The 16,426-nt window shown below is 34.0% G+C and overlaps 3 protein-coding genes across 4 annotated transcripts in view; 2 read left to right on the plus strand and 1 right to left on the minus strand.

The window, feature by feature from the left end:
- The window catches only part of Smg5 (Smg5 nonsense mediated mRNA decay factor), a 31,708-nt gene extending 24,734 nt beyond the window's left edge, over nt 1-6,974 (minus strand). The window contains exons 1-12 of the mRNA XM_065368653.1: nt 6,647-6,974; nt 6,248-6,470; nt 6,000-6,174; nt 5,658-5,922; nt 5,408-5,588; nt 5,124-5,337; nt 4,837-5,055; nt 4,581-4,697; nt 2,319-2,434; nt 2,115-2,238; nt 1,912-2,042; nt 1,693-1,824 (exon numbers count right to left, since the gene is read on the minus strand). Of these exons, the coding sequence (XP_065224725.1) occupies nt 1,693-1,824; nt 1,912-2,042; nt 2,115-2,238; nt 2,319-2,434; nt 4,581-4,697; nt 4,837-5,055; nt 5,124-5,337; nt 5,408-5,588; nt 5,658-5,922; nt 6,000-6,174; nt 6,248-6,470; nt 6,647-6,708 (1,959 nt within the window). The 5' untranslated portion in view covers nt 6,709-6,974. The remainder of the gene's footprint in view (nt 1-1,692; nt 1,825-1,911; nt 2,043-2,114; nt 2,239-2,318; nt 2,435-4,580; nt 4,698-4,836; nt 5,056-5,123; nt 5,338-5,407; nt 5,589-5,657; nt 5,923-5,999; nt 6,175-6,247; nt 6,471-6,646) is intronic.
- Nucleotides 6,975-7,270: 296 nt separating this feature from the next.
- LOC135848692 (U4/U6 small nuclear ribonucleoprotein Prp3-like) lies at nt 7,271-9,876 on the plus strand. The gene is made up of 8 exons (XM_065368654.1): nt 7,271-7,615; nt 7,689-7,915; nt 7,995-8,503; nt 8,575-8,812; nt 8,888-9,102; nt 9,200-9,346; nt 9,427-9,517; nt 9,592-9,876. Exons 1-8 carry the CDS (start codon nt 7,465-7,467, stop codon nt 9,742-9,744), a joined length of 1,731 nt encoding a protein of 576 aa, XP_065224726.1. The 5' UTR covers nt 7,271-7,464; the 3' UTR covers nt 9,745-9,876.
- Nucleotides 9,877-10,520: 644 nt separating this feature from the next.
- On the plus strand, nt 10,521-14,267 carry LOC135848693 (U4/U6 small nuclear ribonucleoprotein Prp3-like). 2 transcript variants are annotated; one of them, XM_065368655.1, is made up of 8 exons: nt 10,521-10,664; nt 11,010-11,187; nt 11,273-11,505; nt 11,711-11,863; nt 13,176-13,381; nt 13,502-13,648; nt 13,729-13,819; nt 13,895-14,267. In XM_065368655.1, the coding sequence occupies exons 1-8, from the start codon at nt 10,653-10,655 to the stop codon at nt 14,045-14,047; spliced, it is 1,173 nt and encodes a 390-aa protein (XP_065224727.1). In that variant the 5' UTR covers nt 10,521-10,652; the 3' UTR covers nt 14,048-14,267. The 2 variants fall into 2 exon arrangements, with proteins under 2 accessions (XP_065224727.1, XP_065224728.1); XM_065368656.1 differs by lacking the exon at nt 10,521-10,664 and adding an exon at nt 10,798-10,925.
- The last annotated feature ends 2,159 nt before the right edge of the window (nt 14,268-16,426 follow it).

A 16,426-nucleotide genomic window follows, 5' to 3' on the forward strand; every position in this document is an offset into this window, starting at 1 on the left:
CCTAAAGTGCGTTTTTTTTTTCATTATGAATATTTAAACTTAAGGGAAAAGTTTAAAAAATCAGACATTTTCTGTTCGTAGGGAAATTTTCATAGGTTCTCCTCGTCAAAAAACCAATCATCCAAGAAATCCAAATTTCACTACTTCGAGTCATTCTGAGACCTCCAACGTGATTTTTAATTTCTCCACAACTTGAAAATGTCTCCAGTATACGTGAGAATTAATTTGGAGAGCTAAACATCAGAACCTATTCAACGAGTTTATGGACACAACTTCAACTTTCAAAAATTTACTGGAGGCTTCAGAGGTGTTCAAAACGTTTCGAAACCGTTTGCCTTTGCAATCGATTCAAAGAGGTCGAAAATAGATTTCACATCAAATTTCAGCTTTCTCGGTTAATTTAGTAAAATTTTTATTTTTTTCCCATTTTTGGATCAAAGATTTTTAAAAATTTACCAAAAGTTTAAAAATGCACTTCAGCATCTGGAATTTTGACTGACGATGTATTTTTGCATACTCTTTCAATTTACCATCTTCGGTTCAAAAAACTCGTTTTCAGATGGACAGCTCCGTTTGTAGAATAAAAAATAAGAAAACATACTAATTATTTCCTCATGAAACCCAAAACTTTAGAAGATGAAAGTGCAAAAAACCCGAATCCTCAAAATATCAGCCACCCTAATACCCATACCTAGGATCATTCTCGGGAGGGGGGGGGGGAGAGGAAATCAGGCAATTCCAATCGAACTGACTTGAAAATTAACTTAAAAAACCCTACTCTCGACAATAGCCCTATAATTCGCCCATTGAGAAATCCTCCTAATAACGCCATCATTTCAAAACACATTTAAAACCAACTCGAACTGAACACCCCTCGACAAGTTCAGCAGTAGGAGGAAGAAATGTTGGCCAAATGCACGCGGGAGCCCCGAAGTGAGAGTTGAATACGCTTCGCTAAACAATCAACTGAATAAACAAAGCAAAACAAACCGAACTGTAATGGTCGAACAAATTACTGAACAAACAGATGCTCGCGGCAATTTATTAAAAGTAAACATTTACCCGAAGAAAAGTGTATACATAACCGCGCGTTGAAAATGCTTTAATATAAAAGGATCTCGTTCTCTTTCTCTCTCAACCAAGCTTCGCGACTTTCTCTCTCTCGCTCGCCTCTTCTCGTTCTCGCGCTCTGTATTGTTACGAAATTTATTATCGAAAATACGCCATTGAAAATTTAAACAACTTCCGAGCTGTAGACGTCGTTTTCATGAGGTTTCCCCTATTCTACTTTTCATCCGTATTTTACTTTTTCTTGCGAATACTCGCAGCTAGTGTACTTTCGTCTGTTTTTTTTTTGCTCGCTTTTTGGCGTATATTTGAGAAACTCTACGAATACTTTCAGTACGTGAATTTTCTAAGCGCTGTTAAAACGATAAGGAGGACTACGGAGAGAAGTAGAGCAGAGAGTAACGATTCGACTTCCTGCGAGCACATTGCACCAAGAAACGAACAAATTTCAACAGGCAATTAGGTAAACGTTTCTCTCTTTCTTCATCGAGCAGGGATTTTCACTGCTTTGGTGAATGATGATATTGAAAAACCGTTCTTTTCCCGTACAAAATAAATTCAAGCGGGGTATTTGACACCCTCGAGCAATAAACCATAAAAAACAGAAATGAAAATCTTTCGAACCTTCTCCGGAACATCATCTTCAGCTAGATGGATCGCGAACCAGTTCTTCTCTTCGTCGTAAGTGAAATTCGAATTCTCAATGGTGGTTAAAAATTTACCAAAAACGCACAAGCGGCTGAGACGTTGCTTCATCTGAATTCCAAACAGTAAAAAATATTCGAATTTTAGTACATATAATGTTTTCAACATGAAACTTGCAGTCTGAATTCATCAACGTACCTCTTCTTTTTCATTCAACGAAATGATTTTATCCCATTCCCAACACATCGTATCTTGAATGCTCTTCAAAGCTTGCAATCCTTTTAATTCGACATCTTCCGATAGGGGAATGGTAGCACCTTCTTTATTACCTATAAAAACATTGCAAAAGCTGAGTTTGGGAGGTCGTAATTTCATAGAATAATCGAGGCGATAATCTTTACCTTTTTTTACATCTGCGATCAAATTAGCGTAGTTCAACAAGATGCTGAAATTTTCCAGCACTGATTTCCAACTGGAAATCGGAGATAGGACCTCGTTGTTGCATTGTAACCAGTCGCAGGAAATCTGCAACGAGTAAGTGGTAATTTAGCAATGTTACAAAATAAACAGAATGACGCTGAAAACGGATCATTGACTCAACGTACCTTGATTACTTGTATAATAGAGAAATACTCTTGGAAAAATTTCAAAACCTGGTCCACGTTAACACCTTCGACTATTTTGGATGATTTGCCATTCGTTGTACCATTTAATTCGCAATCTGAAAATTGAAAAATGATATATTATTAACCCTTAAATTTTTTTCAACAATTACTAAAGGTTCTGGGGCATTTTCAGAAGTCAATTCAGAACAGAGCTTTTTATGATGAGATTCGCGAAGCCATAGGGGATACCGAGCCCCAAAATTTTGGTCAAAATAGGTATTAAAAACTTTTAAATATGGAGAGACATATCGTTTCATTTTCATACCTTTTTAAAAGCACTGAACAAGAATACCAACTTATTTTTTTGATTCGGTCCCTCAGCGCCCTCTTCAACCCCCCTCCCCCAAAGAAATTGAAAAAAAATCATCGAAATTACATAAATTGATTATGTAAATATAACAGGACTCGTAGTCAAATTTTTAATAACTTTAATCCATAAAGGGAAAGCAATCCAAAAATGACCAAAAAAATTATACATCGTGATCAAAACATTTTAACGTCAAGAAAAAAATAATAAAAAAACTACAACATTTTCAAGTGCCCTTTTTTGGAATTATTGAGAAAAAAGTGAATTTTACTCGCCAACAAAATCGAGTATTTTTCTTAATTTTCGGCCAAAAGCAAAACTTTAATAATTTTGGCAAAAAGCAGGACTTTTCTTTGGTAATTATTCCCAAAAAAATGGCACTTTTCGCAATCTTCGACAAACAAGCAAAATTTTGGATAATTTTTGAAAAAAGTGAGGCTTTTTGGAAATTTTTTTGCAAAAAAAAAAACAATTTTCAACTATTTTTCTGAAAAACGAGTTTTAACCCAATTTTTGAAAAAACGAGAACTTTTGACTATTTTTGACAAACAAACAAAATATGGATAATTTTTGAAGAAAGTGCTTTTTGGATGTCTTTTCGCAAAAAAAGACAATTTTCAACTATTTTTCTGAAAAACGAGTTTTAACTCAATTTTTGAAAAAACGAAAACTTTTGACTATTTTTGACAAACAAGCAAAATTTTGAATAATTATTTTTGAAAAAAGTGAACTTTTAGGATTTTTTTTTGCAAAAAAAAGAAAATTTTCAATTATTTTTCTGAAAAACGAGTTTCAACTCAATTTTTGAAAAAACGAAAACTTTTTACTATTTCTGACAAACAAGCAAAATTTTGAATAATTTTTGACAAAAGTAAGACCTTTTGGATTTTTTTTTCGGAAAAAAAATTCCAATCAAGTATTTTTTTTTTTTAGAAAAGCAAGTTTTTACTCAATTTTTGAAAAAAGTGAGACTTTTTGAAATTTTTTTTCGCAAAAAAAGACATTTTCAACTATTTTTCTGAAAAACGAGTTTCAACTCAATTTTTGAAAAAACGAAAACTTTTGACTATTTCTGACAAACAAGCAAAATTTTGAATAATTTTTGACAAAAATAAGACCTTTTGGATTTTTTTTTCGCAAAAAAAAAAAAAAAATCCAATCAAGTATTTTTTTTTTTTAGAAAAGCAAGTTTTTACTCAATTTTTGAAAAAAGTGAGACTTTTTGAAATTTTTTTCGTAAAGAAAGACATTTTCAACTATTTTTCTGAAAAACGAGTTTCAACTCAATTTTTGAAAAAACGAAAACTTTTAACTACCTATTTCTGACAAACAAGCAAAATTTTGAATAATTTGTGAAAAAAGTAAGACTTTTTGGATTTTTTTAGTAAAAAAAAAACAATTTTCAACTAAGTATTTTTCATTTTCAGAAAAGCGAGTTTTTAGTCAATTTCTGAATAAGCAAAATTCTTGACTGTTTTTTGACAAAAAGCAGAACTGATAATTTTAGAAAAAGCAGACAAAAAATAGAGCTTTGATAATTCTAGCAAAAGACCCATTTGGGAATTATTGACAAAAAATTACAATTTCGAGCAAAAAAGAGAGATTCTTGAGTAATTCTTGAAAAAAATTGAGACTTTCTAGCAATTTTGTTAAAAAACGAGAATTTTTGTCAAAAAACAATACTTTGAAAAATTTTGCTTATTGGACAAAAAAAACAATTATTTTTCAAAATCGAGCCAATTTGACATAAAATGACCTATCCTCGTACAGTTTTTTTAAAAAAAATTATTCTCAAACGAAAATAGAACGATTTGAACCGTCAAGAAAGGATTTCAGAAAACTTCGTTGACGGTTTACGAACACCTGCTCAGATTTATTTTAAAATTCATACTAACTCGAAACCGAATGTCCATTGGTTGAATTCGATTTAATCAACTCGTCATCGAACTCGTCAAAAATCAGATTTTCTTCGCTGTCTTCATCACTATCGTCGCATTCTTGAGATAAATTACCTAATGAAAAATAAAAACCAATTCAAACAACAATCGACTTTTTAAAATATTATCGCAAAAAAAATTGAGCAATCGATTTCAAAATTTAAAAAAAAACAATGAGTTTAGTTTGTAATTAAATAGCATACGTGTTACGTACTGTTATCAGATAATTCGTCATCGGATAATGATTGCGTCGGTAAAATACGTCGACGACGTCTCCTACGATTCATTTTTTTATTTCCTCCTGATTTTTTACTGTTCGATGATGGAACCTTAAGCGTTGGTAATCGTTCTTTGATTTTATTAACGATGCATTCTATGGCTCTCGATATAATCGCGACGATTACAGTTGTAGTTGTATTAGTCAGCCCTACTCCTGGACAACAATAAGGTAATGATTGAAAAACATGAGACGAATTTGTAAATCAAAAAAAAATAATTTACCTTTTCGTTGCTTTTGATCGAGTTTATCGTGACAGATGATGAAGCTGACGAGTATTTTGAACACTGTATGTTCATTTTCAGGAAAATCAAATGCTTTCACTTGTTTCGTTTCGATCAAATTTTGCAAAGAAGGTGGATCATGTTTGAGAATAGTTGTCATCTCTACTTCGTCCGGGAACCATATGTGAATATTGTCCACAAATTCCAAACACAACTGTAAATTTACACGAGGAGTTAGTTATCATTTTTTAAAAACTGAATTACACATGCTACAGATGACCAACCTGATCGACATCTTTGATGGGTGATTTTTGCAGAAACCATATTCCAATTAAATGCGAAAATTGTGAAAAAATACGCTTCTTTAGAGGTAAACCATTATAGAATGGTCCAATAGGTTGGTACTGTTCCAGAATTGCGATCAGATTACCTTCAGCTCCGTCGAATAATTCTTTACAATACAAACTGCGCAATAAACAGTTCATTAGTGATCAAAAAATCTCAACAGAAGACCTTTCACAAAACTGCTTTTACCATCTTAAATATCGATAAACCGCATCCAACGTTAAATTCTGCGAATTCGACAACGTGCCAAGTTGATTATGAGGCATTCCAATTCCTGGTTTCAAATACAGAGCCTTCAGATAGTAACGATACGCCACAGAGATATCCCAACCTGGATATAAATCGAACATGTATCTGTTCAAGTCTCCGATACAAAGTAAATTCCTATGAACGCAGGTCTCCGCCCATTCTCTAATTTTACTCTCATCCGACGATTTACTCTCTAGACGTTTATCTGAGGACAGTTCAAAAAATAGAATTACAAATTGAAACGAATCACTCTGGAATAAGTTGTGATATTAAAATACACACTCGAACTATAATACAACAATCCGTAGTTGCATTTATACATAGGAAACTCCGTCACACCGTCCAAATTTAAATTAAACTCTTCTTGTAATCTGGTAATCAAATGTTGGTAAAATCCAATTCCCGAGTATAACAGGTTGACCAATAAGGCGATTTCAGCTTCAGTCCATACATCTTGCTGTAAATTCGTAATTTTGGTATTAATATTTCGAATACACGAAGTAAAATCAACAGTAACGATGAATAATCACCTTCTTGAGTCTTTTAAGTATGGTATAAACATCGTAAAAACATTTCCTCCATAATATTTCTTCGCATTTTCTACCATACTCTAACGGAGCTAAGAAAATGAGTTTCTCGATGTACGAGCACAGCCTCGCCCGTTGACTTTCCACAGCATTTGCGAACAGATCCGAAGTCGTTCGTATACGGTTTCTTTGCTGATCCAGATAGTGTGAGATTTCATTTACAGTTCTAAGGAAAAAAATAGAAAGTTTGATTAGCAGAGTCATATTACACCATACAAAGTAACTTTGCAATACATCTGCGAGTAAAACACCCCTTCAGGGAGCATCGGCGAGCAATATTTTGATCCTTGGATGATCGAATCTTAGTATACTAGGAGTAAGCTTAAGAATGGATTAACGTACTTGAAAAGACGTTTAGTGTCGATATCGCTTTTCACATCAGGCAGAACATCAGATTTCTTCATACTGTCAACTCATGTTTCCAATTGCAAAATGCTACATGATAAAAACACAATATGATTGGATGCTGGAGATGTTTTTGGTTCTTAAAAATTCACAATACGAAATTAACTACCACGAATTTCGTCAAATTAGAAAATTAATCGGGTTCACGAACACAGCGATGTAGAATTTCAGTAAAATTTTTTTCCAATCGCAATTTTTTCCTTCAACATTTTGTTTTCAATACACTCGAATTTTTTTTCAAACAAGGTCATTTGCTTTTGTTACCAGAATTATCACCGAAATTATCTGCGTGCTAGTTGGATACGTTTGGTAACCAAGTGAAATGCTAGATGCTTCATTGTAGTTACGTAATTCAACCATAGGTTCGCTAGTGGTACGCGGAAGTTTTTTGAATTTTATTTTATTTTATATCTTTCTTTTGAAATTTTGGAATTATTATTTTATTTTATTTCATTCCAGGACTCCAGTGAGTGTTTTGATTGAGTTCTCCACTCCACATTTCAAAATTTGGCACCTTTCATCTCACTCACTCGGTTGTTTGCTTTCATGCTCGAAGGCCTTATTATCTGCTGTCTGCTGATAAGACCGGTGACCAAAAATTGAAAACTAACATCTTTTTACGCTATTTTACCAAGTAACTGGAAATAAATGTTAAAACTATACTGTTAATGAAATAAATATATGCTGTAGAAGTTGACAGAATCGATAAGGTAGATGTGCTAGTAGTTCTATTGCTTATACAAAGTGAATACGACATGGCGAAATACATTCCTAATAAAGATCTAGAGGATTTGAAACCTAGAGTGGCCAATGTTATCCATAAATCTCTCGGCTACAGTGATCCATCATTAGTAACAGTAATTATGAATAGTATAACATCGGGACATGATAAAAGAAGAATGACAGGTAACTTCAACACATTATAATATTCTCGATGATTTCCAGCGATACCAACGAACTAATCGTTTAATTTTTCCAGATAAATTAATTCCTCTACTAGACATCGAAAGAGGATCAAAGTTAGCAGATCGTATTCAAGACTTGGTGATTCATTATAATAAGAATGCTCAGAGTAAAATTGGTAATAAAAGAAGCGCCGAAGATTCGGAAGGCGAGCAAAAGAAAAAACAGAAAGATGAACGTGCTCAAATTATAACCGGTATAAATCCAGCCATGCCAAAACCAGTACAATTGCCTTCAACTTTAGTGAGTTTTCATTCATTTTCACACGATCGAATTATAAAATTCTGATTTTAATATATTTCGTTTAAACATTCTCGTACAGCTCGCCTTGAAATCGAAAATCGACAGTGGCATGTTGAAATTTATCGCTCCAAAGCCTGCGGTTACGGATAAACCAGCCCCTTTGATATTGGATAGCGAAGGACGAACGGTAGACGTCACCGGAAAAGAAGTTCAGTTAACTCACATCTTACCAACCTTAAAAGCGAATATAAGAGCCCAAAAACGCGAAGTATTAAGTCAACATATTCGTGAAAAATCCGAAGATACGGTCGAAAGCAAATTTTTCGATAATCGTATCGCTATAAAGGGAGCAGTACGTTCTAAGCGTGCTCTGAAATTCCACGAACCCGGCAAATTTCAACAACTCGCCGATCGTATGCGAATGAAAGCCCAATTGGAAAAGTTACAAAATGAAATCTCACAAATTGCTCGCAGAACGGGTATTTCATCTGCGGCCAAGTTGGCCAAATTGGAGTCTAAACAGAAAGAAGAACTCGATGAAGTGCCCGAAATCGAATGGTGGGATTCTGTCATTATCAACGATACCACGTGAGTGAATTGTGTTCGTTTTTTTTGTTTGTAACAGAAAAAAAACATACTCAATGGGCGGTTAATTTCAGGTACGATCAAGTTCAAGACGAAAACTGTGTTCATCTTATCAACAAATCAGCAATAACGCACTTGGTGGAACATCCGATTCAAATGAAACCTCCTAGCGATCCTTTAAAACCTGTTTTTATGCCCTTATTCCTAACTAAACAAGAAAAAAAGAAATTGAGAAGGCAGAATAGGAGAGAAGCTTGGAAAGAAGAGCAAGAAAAAATACGTCTAGGTTTAGTACCGCCTCCTGAACCAAAAGTAAGCGCATGAAAATCGAATTACGTACTCGATACTTACCGAGGAGTTCTAAAATCCTTTCTTTTCTATCCGTAGCTCCGAATATCAAATTTGATGAGAGTTCTCGGTACCGAAGCTGTTCAAGATCCAACTAAAATGGAAGCTCACGTTCGAGCTCAAATGGCTAAACGACAAAAAGCGCACGAAGAAGCGAACGCATCTAGAAAATTGACCGTTGAGCAGAAACGAGACAAAACTGTTCGTAAACTTAAAGAAGATACCAGCACTGGTGTACATGTTGCTGTTTTTCGGTACGTAGCTGAACACTCGTGTATTATAAGGATCTATCGAGAGTGTTCTTCTAATCTCGAATGACTTTTGATTTACATATTTATTTATTTTTTTTAGCGTTGATGGCTTGAGCAGCGTGACGAAAAAATACAAAATCGAAACGAATGCGAAACAATTATTTATGACTGGTAGCGTGGTTATGTTTCAAGATTGTAACGTTGTTGTCGTCGAAGGAGGTCCAAAACAAATGAAAAAGTATAAAAGGTAAAATATTACGACCACTGCCAAATTGTATTTTTAATTTAGGTAATACGAATGCTTACAATACTCATTGTTCGTTGCAGATTAATGTTACATAGAATTAAATGGGAAGAAGACATCATCAAATCTAAAAACGGCGATGAAGTTCCAAATAAATGTTGTCTCGTTTGGGAAGTAAGTTATCGTATCTTTTTATAGCTACTTTTGTTTTGTAAATGGATTTTTCTCAACGTCGATTTTTTCAACAGGGACTAGTGAAACAAAGAAATTTCGGCGAGATCAAATTGAAAGCTTGCGCCACGGAAAAATTAGCCAGGGAACAGTTGAGAAAACACGGTGTCGAGCATTATTGGGATTTAGCCTTCAGTAAAAGTGTTCTCGATCTTCCTGACGATAAATAATGTATTATTTTACTGTAGCTGGGTTACTGAACGTTACATTAGGGCATTCTAGTTTCACTGGGTGCGATGTTTGTTGTTGTGATAGCTTTTTTATGTACATACATTAATTTAAATATAAGCATCACTTTGTAATTTGATTTTTTTCCTGTTTGGTAATACATTTATTATGATCAGGGCTCGGATATTCTTTCCGTAAAAACCCCAAAATATGCGCTTAAATATTGCCTAAAAAATGCCAAAATATGCTCTGAAAAGTAAAAATATTCTCTAATGAGTAATGATATGGACATTGTTTTACAGGGAAAATCAACTCCTATACGACTTGACTAATATTGTTGTGTAATATGTAGCGATGTCGAATATCCGGATGCATCCGGATACAAACGAATTATTAATCCGGATCCGAAGTGCATCCGGATACCCGGATTGCACTCGGATATGCCAAATACAAAAGATAAGGTTGTGAAAAATCCACAGAATGAATTTTTTCAAAATTTAAAAATCGCTTATCACTTCATCGCAAGAGAAAACTCGGAATGATGGCGACAATCCGGATGCATCCGGATATCCGGATGATGATTTTGGAGAAATCCGAATTTCCGAGTATCCGGATATTCGACAACGCTAGTAATATGTACCAAGGATTCACGAAAACACCTCGCACAATTGACAATAATTTATTTACGTAATTTTTAAAAATTTTCTGATATTTTGATATAGGATTTTTCATATCGATTAAATATCGATGCACTCACATATCGATATATATCGATAATAATATCCCATCACTAACACTATCAATAATGATAATGGCTTGGTCGAATTGATAAGAAAATCTGCGATGTCGTTCGTCCATCATCGTTACCATTACAATTATTATATTTAGCAAATGGCTTTATGCCTTAATAATGGCATACACTGTAAGTAATCATAATAATCAACTTGTAATAATAATATTGAAAAAAAAATTGACCTAAATTTTGTATAGGAAAAGTGAGGTTTGCCAGTCTCAATGGTGAACTACTCATCATATTATTACGTATATTTTGTCTTGCCAATGAATTATCTACATACTAAGACTACTACGATGCTCGAGTAATACACTGCATTGATATCAGTCTGGGTTTTATGTATTGCTAGCTTTATCTACTCGTATATTATTATTGATAATGAATGAAAAAGTGAGGTGACCATAATTATCAAAGAACACTGTTGCTTTTCTCCTGATGTAAACAATAATCTGTCTGTGTATGTATTTTTTGCAGTGTGTTCAAGTGGTTTTTGAAATTGGCCATGTATCAACAGTACGAAATGAACCGACTGTCGAAGGATTCACCCACGATTGGGAGCTCTTCCTCAGAGGCGCTGATAACATCGAAATACACCATTTTGTCGAGAAAGTTGTCTTTCATTTGCACGAGTCGTTTCCTAATCATAAAAGAGGTAACGTGTTTATATTTTGCCAAAAGGTAATCGTGGGATTTCGATGTGTTTCTGACTGAATTCGTTGCTCTTTCTGTTTCATCAGTCATTAAAGACCCACCTTATATGGTATGCGAAACCGGACACGTTGGGTTCCCGCTGATGATCGATATATATCTGAAGAATAAACACGAGCGGTCGAGAAATTCGAGAATACGTTTCCGTTATCATTTAACCCTGCAACCGAAAGGACCACCATTAACTAGTGTAAAAAAAGAAAGATATGTGTTCAAAAGTCCCTCGGGAAAGTTTCGCAGGAAGCTCATCCAAGGAGGAGGAGTAAGTAGATCGATTCTATGGCTGATTATTAATCATCTCGATTACATGTTTGATCCACTTTGATCACAGAATATGCATCTGTTTGAAAAATTATTAATGTATATAGTACGTAGGTACGTAGGTATATTTATGGTAGTAATTTTCTCGTGGACTTTTTGTGGGGTAAATTTTTGTATAATTTTTGTGTTTTTTTTGCTATTTTTAGGTGGGTGTCGCAGCGGATTCCGATTGTGATAGCCATACCAATCATATGGCTGCGTTGAATAACGATCATTCCACTGATGAACATAAAAGTTTAAATAATAAGAACAAAGCTTCGCCTCAAGATGTAAGCGTATCTCCAAAAAAATCCGAAAAGGTGAGTTTTTCGTTGTTAATTGTCACGATTATATAGCAAATTGCTTGAATTGGGAATATTGTCCTTGATGATTAGGTTGCAGAATATTCAGGGGTCCTTTTTTTCAAAATTCCTAAACAAATGCCCTGTTTTTTTGGCAAAGCGCCCAAAATTAAGGTTTGGAATCATCAAAAAAATCGCATTTTTTGTAAAATCAAAAAAAAATCTCGAAAGTTTGCAAAAATTGTCAAAAATTTATGTTTTTGATTGAATTGCCACATAAGTAACTATTATTCTTTTCCAAAATTGTCCAAAAATTTTTTTTTTTTGTAAAAATTTTCCATGCGTTTTATGTTTTGGTAAAATTATTAAAAATTCATGTTTTCTCACAAAATTGCCAAAGAAAGATTTCTTTTTCTGTCAGAATCATCAAAACGTCTTTTCAAACCTGTTAAGAATCTAACCTATTCCTGTTTTTGCTGAAATTATCAAAAAAATAGATACTTACGCTGTTTTTTTTACAGAAATTTCTAAAAAAGATTAGGTATGTTTTTCTCAAAAATTCCCATTTAAAATGAACCTTTTTGGCAGAATGGTCAGAAAGTCCTTTTTTTGTCAAAATCAATGGGAAGTAAATGTTCCTAATCGTCGTTGCCAAAATTGTCAAAAAGTTTCATTTTTTTGACAAAATTGTTTAAAAATTTAATTAAAAAAAAAAAAAAAAAACAGTATTGAATAGTCACACTTTTTTCTAAAATTGTCAAAAATTTCAGTTTTTGACTCAAAGTCAATGGGAAGTGACGTTTCTTGCAAAAAAAATCATCAAATAGTCCTAATCGTTGCCAAAATTGTTAAAAATTCCTGCTTTGTCAAAATTGTCAAAAAATTTCATTTTTTTCAAAATATTGTTTAAAAATTCAATTTTTTGGAAAAATTGTTGAAAAAAATCCTTTTTTTGTCAAAATTAACAGAAAGTTTCATTTTTTTTTTTTTTGGTGGGTGTTTTCTTAAACTTGTGGAGTATTACAGTTCTTGCTAAAAATACCTTTCTTCAGAAAGTCCTATTTTTGCCAACATCAGTGAGAGGGAATGTTACATTTTTTGCAAAAGTCAAAAATTCCTGTTTTTCCTAAATTGCCACTGTTATTTACTTATCAAAGTTGTCAAAAAGTTTCATTTTTTTTTGGCAATGTTTAAAAATTTATTTTTTTAAAAAAATTGTCAAGTCTTGATTTTTAAAAAAAATACCTAGTATAAAAAATAAAACAAATACAATCAACATCAAATAAAATTTTGTTTAGAGGTTTCATTGTCAGAACAATTTTTTCAGTAGGAGTTGACGCAATCAAATTTGATGAGAGTTCTCGGTACCGAAGCTGTTCAAGATGCAACTAAAATGGAAGCTCATGTTCGAGCTCAAATGGCCAAACGACAAGAAGCGAACGCGTCTGGAAAATTGAGCGTTGAACAGAAACGAGACAAAACTGTTCGTAAACTTGAAGAAGATACCAGCACTGGTGTACATGTTGCTGTTTTTCGGTATGTAGGTACTAGGTAGCTGAACACAAGTGTATTATAAGGATCTATCGAGTGTTTTCCTTCTCATCCTGAATGACTTAATTTATTCATTCATTTATTATTATTTTTTATTTATTTTAGCGTTGACGGCTTGAGTAGCGCGACGAAAAAATTCAGCATCGAAACGAATGCGAAACAATTATTTATGACTGGTAGCGTGGTTATGTTTCAAGATTGTAACATTGTTGTCGTCGAAGGAAGTCCAAAACAAATGAAAAAGTATAAAAGGTAAAATACTACGACCACTGTCAAATTATATTTTTAATTTAGGTAATACGAATGCTTACTATTCGCATTGTTCGTTGCAGATTAATGTTACATAGAATCAAATGGGAAGAAGACATCATTAAATCTAAAAACGGCGATGAAGTTCCAAATAAATGTTGTCTCGTTTGGGAAGTAAGTTATCGTATGTTTTTATACCTACTTTTTGTTTTGTAAATGGATTTTTCTCATCGTCAATTTTTTCAACAGGGACTAGTGAAACAAAGAAATTTCGGCGAGATCAAATTGAAAGCTTGCGCCACAGAAAAATTAGCCAGGGAACAGTTGAGAGAACACGGCGTCGAGCATTATTGGGATTTAGCCTTCAGTAAAAGTGTTCTCGATCTTCCTGACGATAAATAATGTACCATATTTTACTGTACGCTGGTTACTGAACGTTACATTAGGGCATTCTAGTTTCCCTGGGTGCGATGTTTGTTGTTGTGATAGCTTTTTTTATGTACATTAATTTAAATATAAGCATCACTTTGTGATTTAATTTTTTTTCCAGTTCGTTAATATTATGTACATATTATAAATATTTTGTGAATAATCGTGTAAAATTAAAAAGTAACGAAAAGTTGCCCAAATTTTGCAAAAACTCACTGAAATAAAAATGAGAAATTTCAAAAAGATTTTTTATTCGAGTCTAAAAAATTTCAAAATCGACTATTTTTTTTTAATTTGCAACTGGTGAGGGGGTGTCAACTACGACGGGTCGATTTTGACTTTTTTTTTTTAGAAAATTGGAGGGGATATTCAATAAAATGTTGTAGGAGGACCTCAAATGGGAAAAGATTTCAGAGGAATTATTGTGCATGTCACATACTGCAGGTAGTGCACGTTTAGAAACTGCATGTGGGATTGAGAGGGTGTGTATTGCAGGAAACGGATTGCCTTGTATGTACCATTGTGTTATTGCATAAGCATTCAGGAAAATGCACCTCTGTCAATCGTGTCTTTTGTTCCTTCGCAAGGTAGGTAAATCATCAATAATGGAATCATACTTGCCAACTAGGTGGGTAGCTTACATAGGTACATAGGTACGTTTCGTTTAGTTGCGTTGGTTGCTTGTTTACCAATTCGCATACTTGTTGGTGAAACTACCCAGATGTTAGATGTAGCTAAAAATATATCCCTACCAATTGGTTTTCATCACATCTCTATGCTTTTTACTTCTACGTACTACTGGGTAGGCCTAGTCGATACTCACTTCATGTCCTTTTACAAATATCTGAATAACGTTCTCATGTGCACTACTTATTTCGCTGTGTCACGTCAACATTTTTTTTCCGAGTTGAAGTGTTTTTAACAACTGGATATTATTCATCTTGGTAAGTTGTTATGCATACCTTACCTGTTGATCCATTTTTATGTGCTAAGCACGAATCTGTGGTGTCTCTTTGCGTTCATGGTGAGCGTTCTCCCCCTATTGTGGATCTAAAAGCCCTCAAATTTGATTTTTGGCCTGTAAGTAACTCCTCAAATATTGATCCCAGTGGAAAAATTTATCAAATGAAACTTATACCTACTACGGGAAATTTCCTATTGACCAAGCAAATGTCTTTAAGAATGAATGAAAAAGATGAAAAATTGATGTCAGTAGAAACTGGTTAAAAATTTTTCATTTATGGGCAGAATCTTTCTAAATAAGCAACTTTTTAAGAACAACTTTCCCCTAGTCTCTCAAATTATGTTGGTTTCCTCGCATTAAAGCTTCTGAAAGTGGAAAAAATTGACCAAAAACAAATGAAAAATTGACATCTGTACAAATTTTTAAAAAATGTCATTTCTAGGCAAGGTACTTTAAAATAATTAAATTTTCAAGAAAAACTCTTCCGAGTTGAAGAAGATCGAAAAATATTAAGAATTGACAAAAAAATTTACATCTGTGGCGGGTAGAAATTGTTTTAAAATTTTTATCGCTGAGCAAAATACTTCTAGACAATTCTTTTTTCAAGAAAAACTCCCCCTGCCTCTAACAATGTTGGCCACGTACGCAGAACCTTCCAAAGTTGAAAAAATTTTTAAAAAAGTTTGCCATATTATAGTCCGGCATCGGCATACCTATGACAGTAGGAGTAATTGCACCCCCCCCCCGATCCACCGGGACAACTTTTTTCTCAAAGAGGACATCCTAAGGAACATTTTAATGCAAACTTGCCCAAAAAAGAGTTGGCCTTACTTACAAAATGGCGGCCATTTTGATTGACAGGTCAGCCGAAATCGCAGATTTTGCGTTTCAACATAAGACTTTGTACCGGTAGGGGATGCGCCCGCAGCTTCCACCTAGAGGGAAGTTGTGTTCCTGTCGGAGTGGCAGCACTGCTTACGAGTAGTGCACTCTATCGAACTAGTTCGAGATGCGCCACTCCGAGCTTCGAGCTTTGAAAGCTCGTTAGGTATATTTTCACTGGTGCTAGCGTAAGGTAGCAAGTTCAGAGCTTCCGCTTGTAGTCGATACTACAAGTGTATTTTTATTCAATAATGTGTAGTGTATTTTATTATAAATCTTCGCGTGTGTTATACCAGAGAAGTGAATAAAATATTACGAACATTTAGCGGTCTTATGATCATTTATGAGGTGTCTCAACATCATTGCAATTTGATATCTTTCGCAAGGATATCGGGCAAGTTTAGGTTCCCTGGGCTTATTATATGCACGCTGGTTTTAACGAGGTCTCCCTCAAAGTAAAGACCTCCCAAACCACCACATATTTGGCGCCCAAGCGTGGTTCTCTA

This window comes from Planococcus citri, chromosome 5 (genome assembly GCF_950023065.1).
Source record: "Planococcus citri chromosome 5, ihPlaCitr1.1, whole genome shotgun sequence".
Taxonomy (NCBI): Eukaryota; Metazoa; Arthropoda; class Insecta; order Hemiptera; family Pseudococcidae; genus Planococcus; species Planococcus citri.